This window comes from Dermacentor albipictus, chromosome 10, assembly GCF_038994185.2.
Source record: "Dermacentor albipictus isolate Rhodes 1998 colony chromosome 10, USDA_Dalb.pri_finalv2, whole genome shotgun sequence".
In the NCBI taxonomy this organism is placed as follows: domain Eukaryota; kingdom Metazoa; phylum Arthropoda; class Arachnida; order Ixodida; family Ixodidae; genus Dermacentor; species Dermacentor albipictus.
The window spans coordinates 79,799,796-79,811,804 of NC_091830.1; the positions used below are offsets into that span (position 1 = coordinate 79,799,796).

Below are 12,009 nucleotides of genomic sequence, written 5' to 3' on the forward strand. Positions count from 1 at the left end.
CTGGCTGCATACAGGCTTGACGTCATGCACGACCACAACGTAATGCGAGTGCCCCTACTCTCTTTCTCTTAGACAGGGGGTCTTCCACAGGAAACCACCAGCTATAGGTACGTCGTATCAGCAACTAGAGGTGCGCACTGGGCATCGGGTGTGGCGATATACGAACGAGGAAAAGAGTGTTCGCCATTTCAACACTTAGGAGCAACGGACGTACATTTTGCCGACGTGTGGGCAGTGCTTAAGTCCAAGGGTGTTGTGGTGGCCCCAGTGTATGCGTCATGAGGGGCTCAACATAGGAAGATTACGTACTTTCTGATACAGATCTTCGTTTCTTAATGTAATGGGTCCTCAATTGTTATGGGTGATTTCAGCTTAAATACAGAGAATCCCCACAACGCCTGGTTCATAGAGCGCGTGCAAGAAGACTTCGGCGTGTTATTCGTATCCAGTACACAATGCCCCTCTTTTCACACCAAGGGTTGTTTGAACTTTGCATTGATGAATAACGAAGTGCCTGTAGTGCCCCGCTGCATTGTAGTTCACGACCTAATTTTCCAATCATAAAGCCCACCTGAGTCAGTTTCAGTAAGTGTATGCAAATTAAAACCCTACTTTCCGTATATTCAGTACTTGCAGTTGCCGTCCTCGAGCAGTTTACGATGGTCTCCCATGAATCCGCTCCTTCAGCTTACGCTTTGTTTGTGCAGCATGTGTCGCGCAGTGCTCTGACTTTTTTTGCACGCTGTATAATTCCGTGTGGTTGTGGAAATGTTCTAGCAAACGAACTGTTTGTTACTACGCGCGCATTTTTTTTTCTTCCGCAATAAAAAGACTCCTTCGGATGAAGTATTCAGTCCCTCTGGGTTTCGTAGAGGTACATCGCCAGTGAAAATAACGGCTATATTTTGGTATGTTGAAATTCTCTCAGTTTTTTAGGTATAGTTCTAGAACAATCAGGGCCTATAGTTGGAGTCTACGAGAAGCCAAGCTGCGTTCCATGCTCTTGCACTACTTCGGAGATCAAATGCAACATGCGACGTGAATTAATGTTCCAGTCTTATATCGTAGATCGTGTGCTACCACAACGTAATGGTAAAGCCATGCACAAGTATCTTTCAAAACTACAGCTGCAAATTTATAAAGAAAATATCACCTAATATATATTCAAGAAATACGTCCAAAATTTCAGCTAAACTGAAGCGCTTCCAAGAACTTTTTCGTGATTCATATCTGTCTCTAGAGAGAACCTGACAAAACAAAGGTAATGATGTTTTGCGGATTCAACATGCGACTGGAAATTGTTTTTGTGCAAACCACCAACATCCAGTGTGAAGCTACCGAAAAGTCCGATGTCATTTTTTTTATACCAGCCTCCCTTGTAAAGTTATTTTGTTACCACTACGAAATATTTCTGGCCTCAAGCGCCGCTAGAGACGTTGTGTCCCTCCGTGTTGCTGTGGTGTAGCACTTGAGTTCCGCGCCGAGTGAAATGTTTTTCGATTACGATCATTGTTTTTCGATGGACTTCAATGCGTTTGTCTTTGGGCGATTGCGTAACGACAAGGTACACGTCAAATTTTGCTTTTCTAAGCCAAAATTTACGATGCACGTCTTTGCACAACGCATGTGAATGTTGAAAATTCTGGGGTTCTGCCTTATAGGCACACAATAATTCTTTTTGTTTTTCGGCCCAATGTAGTAACCTCTTAGCAGCTCCCCTCTATGAGTTCAAGTGTAGTCAGAAGGTCCCCACATGTTAACCCAAAGCAGCATCCAATTTTTGCTGTCTACGAAGTTTACGTTTACAGAGGCGCGCGCAGTTTCTTTCGCAACGCGGCACCACATATCTATTAAAAAAATACTGATTGCTCGTGAAGCCACGCTCTCTTGTTTCATAATCTTCCGCGGAAAGATTTCTGTACGAAACTCGTAGAATAGCGACAGCTGCGCGATTGTCTGCAGTGCTTCGGACAGGACATATGTTTATTGCCAAACTGGACGAACTTCGCAGTGTGACTGACTTTGCGTTGAATATGCATCGAAGCGGAATATTGTTTAGAATATGTACCGTATTTGTCGTGTGGGTCTGGAAAACTCCGCGAAAATTTGATTTTACTCTTTCTTTTTTGTTTAAAGTGATCACCTGCAAAGTGTCGGCGAAATTCGTGTGAACAGTTTATCGTGTTCTAAAGCCCATGCTTCACACATAAGGAATGCGACGTAAAATAGTGTTGTGCCTACTAATATATATTTTTATTGTGCTTAAAACTGGAAATAACTGCCTCTAGTTCGACAAAAAATGCCAGAAAGCTGAAATGTTTCCCTTCCCCCATCAGAACCCTTAATTCAGGCAAGCATTTAACGTTGTGGAGAAGCCGCAAGCATATTCTGGTTCTTGGAGACATTTACCATTTATAGTAAGCAGTTAAATTTTACGTATAATGCATGTCACCCTTTCTCCTTCCGCAGTTTGTGGAAAAGGGTACGCGATGTCCAGAGTGCTGAGCGGGAAGTTCGTTCAGAGAGATCAACAGCCGTGGATGGTAAGCAGGTGGTAGTAATCACGGTCGAGTGCCATGTGGTGTAATTTGGCGTTCTGTTGTTTCTATGAGCAACAGAAGCATGCGTGCTTAGGTTGCTCATAGGAGAGTTTTAAAATATTCTCGATTGCTAGTGAGTATCTGCCCTGTCTGCCTGGCCTGGCCTTCCGCGATAATTTGTTTTTTGCTCAGAGAAATGATCAATGTGGTGTAAAAAAGGAAAGTACGCGGTGCGGCAATAAATTATCAGCAACAGGTTGCTAGAAAGTTCTAAATTAATCTAAACCATTACACTGCAAGCGAGAGCGTTGGCCATGTTAACATTCCTAATTAGGCAAGTGTTGAACTAGCAAACACTTTTTTGTAGGGGAATGGTGCGGACAGAACCTAAAATTGGCAGGAAATAAGTTCGTCAAATTTATTTTAAGTTATTATACGTTAAGAACTTGCTCTCAATGCTTAAACATTGTAATTACTCGACAACTTCGAAAATAAAGCTTTCATCTAAGTGTTTTTCTTGACTTCGGGAAAGCTTCCAATAGCATTATGCATCAGGTTCTTGGAAACGTTTATCACTGTGGTAGAAGACGCAAAGGCAATTTTTTATTATCTTAGTGCCGCCAATAGCGTCCACAGTACGTAGAAATCCACGTGTTCGCATCTTCTCTTAAACCAGCTTATCTAGGATTGGCTCAGCAAGGGGTCTTAAGCGCGCATATATATCTGACTGTACAAAGTAAAAAAAAATATATATATTTCACGACTGAACTTTATTTTGTTCAACGAGAACGTTCGCGTGAAGCATGGTCCGAATGTACTCGAACACATGCGTGCAGAATCTTTCTTACTATACGAAAGAGACCCCTTCGGGAGGAAGAGTGAAAGTAGCTTTAAGCAAAGGCTTCCTCATTTCGTGCATTCTTCGTACCAAGGAAGCGTGAATGATTTCTAAAGCAAGGAGTGGCGCAATGAATGGAAGGTTTCAGGCTTTGACCCTTGTCTGTATAAGTTTACTCATTTAGATAGCGAGAGGAGGCAAAATTTAAGAGAGCTGTTGTGTAAGCGATGGGATTATTTAAAAGGTAACTAAGCAGATCTACGGACAAAAACACGGGAAAACTACCACCGCCTATTTGGCTCAGTCGCTCGTTTTCGCGTTAGTCAAGTGGCCCTGCGAACTCCGGTCCATTGGCCATTAATGGGGCAGTAACAAAAACAAAATGAAAGCAAGCAGTAACACTAAACAAAGTATCAAATGGTTATAGGTAGCAAAACATGCAAGGCCATTCCGCCCAGTGAAGGTGGATGACCAACGGAGCTGCAAACATCGTGGTAAAAACATTCGCAGTCACCGGTACGTCGTTTTCCAACCCAAATCGGTCGCACAGATGCCAACAGAAGCCAAAAGTTTTGTCCACCATGTCTCGACGAAATCGCGCATCCGTACCACTGTAAGTATCAGCCTTCCGAGTGTGGTACCTCCGTCGTTGCGCCGCCTTATTAGCTGTACGGGCAACCTCATCGGCATGCTCCACGGTGGTTGGTGCCGCCCGCCGGTCTCGCTCACGTCTGCCGTCCCAAAGTTGGGCCTCGAGATCAGCTTGCTCTTCGGCAGTACGCTCTAGACGCGGCCTCCCCATACCAACGCACGCAACATACTAATAGTCTATTCGGCTTTTTGCTCAGCCACCTAAAGGCAGCAGAAGGAAACGTTGATGGCAAATCGTATCGTCATGTTTCCCTGCGCCGACAACACAACCGAGCTATGTGTCCGGTACCCGACAACAAAAACACACAGGAGGATGGCGATATGCATTGTGCTCCTGGAAAGCATTGTCGCGAAAGTGGGGAAAGAACGCATCTTCACACGGCCCCTGGTGTGTAACAGCCGGCTGACAAGGATAGCTGAAGCGGCGATCGTACCACGACTCTGGGTAGTGATTGCACTTTGGCCTCGGTGGCGAGCGAGAACTGTTGCTGTAGTCATCGACGCCAGTTACCCGCAATAGAAACATGATGAGAGTGGTCCGGGATTGGCACCGCATCATAACGTGCCGAGTGCGCGTGTCGGGTGAGCTCTTCCCGTACAATATTGCTACGGAACAGCTGCCACAGTGTGGCTGCACTGAGGAGGAGGAAGGCGACGTGTGCCTGCTTGATATAGCGTCGCCATTTTGGCCGCCGTTAGCTTTCCTGTAAATAAATTGTAAATAGCATAGGGCATTAGCTACACGTAACATTAATTTGGTGGAAGTGCGAGGTATAGCCTATGCCTAGCCGTCATAGCCTATGCTATGCCAGCTGACTTCTGTCACTCGCCGAGCGCACTTATTCAACCACTGAGTGCGAGTGCCTCGCTCTTGTGCGGGCTCTTGCGAAGTTTCGTCCATACTTGTATGGACGCCCATTCTGTGTCATCAGCGTAGCGGTAAAGTACAGGCGTAGAGATCTTTAGGTCGGTCGATCGAATCCTGGTCGAAGTGCGTTTTTTTTATTGCCCTAAAACGCTCTTTGTTGTTTTCTGTATTCAAAAAAATATATACGGTGTCCAGGCACCGCATATTTAACGAGCTAGAGCTGTTTTACGCACCAGTAGCCAGTGCCTCCCTGTGCGCCGTGCCTGCCCAGCGCCCAGCATCCAGCGCGCTGCACTGGGCCCATAATCCGGCGCACTGGGTCCCAGTGGCACTCCGTTTTGCAATAGGGATATTTTACAAATAAAATTGGAATGCATATAAATTTGCATCAATACAGATGTATCTTGCTTTAAACATCCGTGATGTCACCGCAGTGGTGTCCCTGTGACTCGAGGCATTGGGTACCACTGGGTAGGTGCGCAGTGGGTTTTGGGCCTTATTGACAGGTAACCGTGAGCTTGTCTTTCGAAGGCGGGCGCGTGGTTGCTGTCAACGGCTTGCACCATGCACACCGGTGGGGTATCATTTGTATTCAGTTGTGTACAAGATGGCCAGCTTGGCCCCAGTTGGTCAGGTCAGGACGACTCGTCCCAGAATGGCCGAGGCCCGGGCTGTGGTCCGGTCCGCAGTTCGGGTCAATGGAGAGTGTGGAGCGGAGGAGGAGGATTGGGAACCCCACTTTTTTTGTCGCGGCTTTCCAATGGCGTCAAGTGTTTTCGACGTGAGGCTTGTTCAAAATCTGCCGGAGGGGTCGCTTGCTGAACTTGCGGGTAAGAACACATGATATACTGTAATCATTGATTTTGTCATGTACGAGTTCCTTCCGCTTTGGACAAAAGGACGTTAGGAGGTGAAGTGTAGGTTGAAGTGTCTCGAAGATCATTAGATGGTGTTATCCTGGCTACTGAGCTCAACCTTATAACTATACATATCGTAAATACGTACAATTTCTCCCTGTTAAATTTTGCTGGAGGTGCGGGGTACTCTCGCCTCAAGCCGACCCTGGATCTTCACAGCGCGCGTCACATCGGTTCCGCTGTTATGGCTATTGACGCTGCATCCGCCGCTCAGACACCAAAGGAAGTAGTGCTAACCCAGCTACGTCACCCGGGAATCTTCATCGGCACTGGCAAGGTGGACGTGGAAGACTAGATGGCGTGTGATGAACCCGTTGGTAAGCACTACAACTGGAATGCCCCACTTTTGATGGCCAACGTGATCTTTTACTTGAGAGAAACCGTAAAGGTATGGTTCGACACATATGAAGCCGACATTCGATGCTTGGACTCCTGCAAAGAAAAGGTATGCGAGCTTTTCGGAATACCTGTGGGACGTCAAATCGAGGCCAAGCAAGACCTAGCGTCTCGTGTCCAAACATCAACTGGATCGTACGTCGCGTATACTGAAGACGTTCTGGCTCAGTGCCGTAAAGCGGACGTGGACAGCTACAGGGCAGTAAGGTTGGACATATCTTGAAGGGCATCGCAGACGATGCGTTCAACTTTCTGCTTTGTAGGAACTGCTTGTGGCGACGAGCGAACACGTAGACCGGTAAAGTCTCGGGCTCTCGCAGGAGAGGAAGAACCGACACTCCTTCGCTTAGCGTAGCATTCTTTTAATAATGATCTTCGGAACGCTAGCCCGCACCGGAGCGTGCCAGCCGCTCGTGCCTCGTGTAGACGCGCGCGTCTACGTAGCAGCATCGGCGTCGCACTCTCGTGCGACGCCGATGCTGCTGCCGCTACAGAGGGCTCCCCCCCTAGAGAGGAGGAAAGTTCGACGAACGATGGAAAGTCCATGTGACACGGCGGGTCTTGGCGTTGGTCTTGGGTGTCACGTGCTCAGGCGGCGGCGAAGGATGCAGCAGGGTCGCGTCGCATATTGGTGGAGCTGATGGCGCGGTTGCTTCGATGTAAGCGGGTTTGAGACGTTCCAGGGCAATTGTGTCTGATCGGCCGTTGACATTCACAACAAACGTCGTCGGACGACGCTCTAGAACACAATATGGCCCGGAGTAGTGTGCTTGCAAAGGCTTCCGCACGGCACAGTTACGCACGAAAACGTGGGTAGCAGAGCTGAGTGCGGTGTCAGGATTGGGGGCTCAATCCCATCGTCCGTGGTCCTTTGCAAAGATTGGAGTGCGGCATGAATTCGAAGGTAGCTGGCCCATGCCGTCGTCCAACTTATTTACGCTGAGATCGTTGATGAAGTGAAGAACTGCTTCTCATCGAGAACGAGGAAAAGGGTTTATTTACAGAAATTAAATCAGTCTAACATGACTGCTTGAGAAAAAGAGTAATAGTCCAACATGACTGCATGAGAGAAGTGACTCAGTCTAACATGACTGCTCAAGAGAAGTGTCCTCAGCATTCGCACAACCACAGTTTTTATACACTCGATCCGCCGGTCATACGACGCGGCGACTGTTCGTTTACTCATCACCAACTCGCAGCTGCTCTGAAGATCAGTTTACGTACACAAAGGCAACCGCGCTCTGATGCCCGACGACGGCGTTGGCGGGGTGCCGTTCCGGGAACTATTGGTGCCGCTCGAGGGTCGCTCGTTGTTCTGCGCCACTCCGAAGCGTGAGAAGCACAAAAATTCGTCGTTCCCGCGGCAGCTTGTCCATGCGTGTCAAATCAGCTCCGCGTTGGGGAACTCCGGAAACATTGTTCAAACACCGAACTCGTTCCGCCACAATGTCGATGGGGCGGGTGGAAGGCGGCGGATTCCAGCACAAAGGCCGCTTCTTCGAACGCCTCCCCGCTGCAGCGACGGAGAGGGGGAGGCGCGCGTCGTGTCGCCCTGTCGTAACTGTGTGGCAATCTTGTTTCGCAGCTCGCCATTCTTGACAGCGCCTCCATGGCCCGGAAAGTCTCGACTGTCTAGCGCTGACAACCGCTAGGCAGGAAGAGAACGGCTGCTGGTCAGGGGGGGGGGGGGGGGGGATTGATGTCTTGGCTCGCAGCGACCACTTGTGCATTGATGTCACCGCCCCAAAACATCCAACAAGGACAGGCAACTGCAAAATGAACCCCACAACACGGCTCTGCGCCGAGATGACGTGCATTGGCTCTCACTTTAGACTCGCTAGGCTTCAAAAAAAAACAACATAAGTGCAGAAACAAAAAAAATGCTACATTTCACTATGCCAATTTCTGAAGCAAATTCCTGCTGACAAATTCAGCAATTAATGGAGGGAATTCTGCTGAATGAGAGGGGATTTTCTTCGCATAAAGAAAAGCTAACACTAGTAACCCTAAAATTTAGGCGGGACCCTCAAACGCAGAATTCAAATTAGCCTGCTCAAACCATCCGCATTGCTATGCAACTTTCCCTTCTTATATCTAACGGAGAAGTTGTACTCTTGGAGAGTGAGGCTCCATCGGAGCAAGCGGCCGTTTTTGTGTGACATTTGATTGAGCCACGTCAGAGGACAGTGGTCGGTCTCGAAGATGTACTTCGCTCCGTACAAGTAACACGACAACTTCTGGGCGGCCCAAACCAAACAAGCGCATTCCTTCTCTGAAGCGCTGTAGGCTTCCTCTCTTACATTTAGTTTACGGCTGGCGTAGAGGATAGGATGCTCCTCGTTATCGTCGCCGACCTGACTAAGTACCACGCCCATACCTCTGTCGCTTGCGTCGCATTGAACTATGAATTCCTTTGTGTAGTCTGGCGCGCGAAGCACAGGGCGAGAAACCAATAGCGTTTTCAAACTTTGGAAAGCGTTCTCTTTGTCCTTATCCCAGTGTACGTTACTCGGTGCTCCCTTTCGGAGGGCGTCTGTTAATGGACTTGCCAATTGCGAGTAATTCGGAATGTACCGTTGATAGTACCCCACAAGTCCCAAAAATTAACGAAGGTCCGTTTTCGGGCGCGGCTGAGAAAATTCTCCAATCGTAGCTATTTTCAGCTCAGCCGGCCGTCTCATGTCCTGACCGACAACATGGCCCAGATAAGTAACCTGTGAACAACCGAACCTACACTTTTCCGCTTTCATCGTTAAGCCGGCTTCAAACGTACGAAGCCTCGCATTCTTGTCGTAATAGACTTTGGCGTTCTTTTGAGCTATTGCCATGTTCTTTCCGACTAGTTCTTGGTTTGCGCTTAGCCGTTCAAGTAAATTTAGCACGTATTCAACCACTGTCGGAATCTCCCCTCTTTCTTCCCACATCTCTCTTAACATTCTCAGTGGAGAACGGAGTGTCCTCTCATACACTAGTTCTGCTGGTGAGAACCCTGTCGCCTCATGTGGAACCGTTCGCAAAGCAAACAAAGTTGCCGGAAGACAGTTCTCCCAGTCCTCCTTGTGCTCGTAACAGAGCGCACGCAAAACTCGCTTAAGCACCGAATGCCACCTCTCTACACTGTTTGACTGAGGGTGATAGACAGAACTGTGTATTAACTTTACCCCGCACTTTTGCAAGAATGTGGAAGTCAGTGCGCTCGTGAATACTGACCCTTGGTCTGCCTGAATTTCGGCTGGAAACCCAACTCGTGCAAACACTGTCAAAAGCGCGTCTACTACTTCGGTGGAGCTGAGCTCTTTCAAAGGGATTGCTTCTGGAAACTTGGTAGCCGGACACAGCATGGTAAACAAGTACCTGTAGCCTGATTTTGTTTTTGGAAGAGGCCCCACCGTGTCTATTACAAGTCGTCTGAAAGGCTCTGTTATTAAGGGCACTACCTTCAGTGGAGCTTTCCAAGTCTCTCCTGGTTTACCAGAACGCTGGCAGGCGTCGCATGATCTCACAAAGTTTTCTACATCTTTGAAACAGCCAGGCCAGTAGTATTCCATAAGCAATCTTTCCTTTGATTTGTTTATGCCTAGGTGGCCGGACCACCCATTTCCATGACAAAGACTCAAAAGGCCCTCCCTATACTTAGTAGGTATGACTAACTGATCTAAAATCCTACCCTTTCGATCTCTGTAATGCCGATACAACAATCCTCCTCTCTCATGTATCGTTACGTTGCGCCTAGCAATGCCTTCTTTAGCTGTGTCACGTAATCTAGCTAAGCTCTCATCATTCTTTTGCTCAGCTGCCAGTGACTCTCTATCCACGCGTAAGAGTTGATCAAAGTTCTTTGAGGCCGGTGATAATAACGACCCTGTCTCGCTTGGGAGCGCGTCTGCTTGCTCTTCCTGCAGGCTAGAACTCTGACACTCTAGTGCTACGCTCTCATTGAGCTGGTCAGCTGGCAGGCTCTCCTCAACTGTTCTTTTGTCCCTAGGGCCTAGCTCGGATTCGGGTATCGAAGTTATCCCCTTTTCTGCTTCCGCTGGAGGAGCTTGAGCATTTTCAGCCGAAAGCGCAGCGATCTTACGAGCTTGGCCTCGGGTCAATGCCTGTACTATGCCTTCTCCCAGTTTGAGCCCTCTGTCACGCAGTAACTGATTCGAACGATTCGAAAAGATGTAGGGATACTGCAGCGACAAAAATTTGGAAACTGCAGCCTCAGTCTCTAGCTCCCCGAATGGTCCACTGATTTTGACTTTGGCCATGGGCAGACACACGCTGTGTTCTTCTACAACCTGTTTTATCCATGCTACTTCTCCGGTGAAGTCATCTACCATCACGTAAGACGGATGGACAATGTCCAGCGTGGCGGCACTGTCTCTTAGCACTCGGCATGGTTTTCCATTAACTTGCAGGTCGTGGAGGTATGGACTTAAAAGTTCCATATTCTCATCCTTTTCCTCCACGTAGGAAAAAACTACGCTAGACTTCTCGCAGTTTACAGCTATATGTCCCAGTTTGTGGCATTTGTAACAGCGAATTGGTCTAACAGATTCGAATTTTCTTTTCTGTTCTTTTTGTGCGGTTTCTCCGTTAAGTTTCTCCTCGCTCTTTTCTGCGGGCTTTTCCGCCATGTCTACAGGCTCGGATCGTCTAGTTTGCGCACCCTTTTTGAACGGAAATGGTTTCCGCGGTCCATTTCGACCGTCCCAGTTTCCCTCCTCGGCGTTCAACTTTCTACGGGTTGCGTACTCTTCGGCTAATTCAGCCGCCCTTTCCACAGTGTTTACATTACCTCTGTCTTGCACCCACAGTTTCACAGCTTGGGGGATGGTTTTGTAAAACTGCTCTAGACACATGCATTCAATGATCATGTCTCTGCTGTCGTATGCTTCCGCGCTTTTAAGCCACTCGACTAGGTTAGCCTTTAAGCTATATGCAAACTCCGGATAGCCCTCGCTATCTTTCTTGCCTGTGCTCCTAAACCTTTGCCGAAAAGCTTCGGCTGAAAGGCGGTATTTCTCCAGGAGACTAGCCTTAACTTTTGCATAATCATATGCATCCTGCGCACTCAATCTGGCGATTACTTCCGCCACCTCACACGGCAACATAGACAGCAACAGCTGTGGCCATGTACTCGGACCGAAGTTCATCTTCTCGCAAGTCCTTTCAAAATTGCTTAGGAACAAGCCTATGTCGGTCCCGACCTCAAATGGCTTTAATAGCCTGTCCATGCGGTACGATTCTGCCTCACTTGATCGTCCCAGAGCGCCTTCACTTCCTTGAGACAACTCCAAACGTTTGCTTTCAAGTTCAAGTTGCATTTTCCTTAACTGAAACTCGCGATCTTTATCGCGTTCCTCTCTCTCTTGCTTTTCTCTGTTCCTTTCTTCTCTTTCTCGGTCCCGTTCTTCTCTTTCTCTTTCCCGTTTCTCTCTCTTTTTGAGAAGTTCCATTCCCATTTCAATATCTTCCTCACTGGCCTGATTGGAAATTAGCTCCAATAATTCCGATTTGAGCATTTCCTTGCGTACATCTAGGCCCAGTTCCTCACCAACAATCAACAACTCGTCTCTCAGCAGTGTCCTTAACTCCATGACTGCTCTTTTACTGCCTTGATTCTGCTCTCTAAATCAAGCTAGGAAAACACAACCTGGCTAACACAACAATCTAGCTTCCCTACTGTTCTAAACAGAACAACCACAAAATGAAGCCTAGAGAGTCAAAGCAAAAACCAAGCACTCACCGCAGATACAGCACCATGTCGCAAAGTCCATCTCACCGCTGTCAGCCAGTTGTCAGGATTGG

At 48.0% G+C, this 12,009-nt stretch overlaps 1 protein-coding gene across 5 annotated transcripts in view; it reads left to right on the plus strand.

Moving 5' to 3' along the window:
* Positions 1 to 12,009, plus strand: part of LOC139050515 (mast cell protease 1A-like) — a 111,633-nt gene that overhangs the window by 13,576 nt on the left and 86,048 nt on the right. For all 5 annotated transcript variants that reach the window (XM_070526992.1, XM_070526988.1, XM_070526990.1 and 2 more), the window contains exon 3: positions 2,470 to 2,543. In XM_070526992.1, coding sequence (XP_070383093.1) covers positions 2,470 to 2,543 — 74 coding nt within the window. The remainder of the gene's footprint in view (positions 1 to 2,469; positions 2,544 to 12,009) is intronic.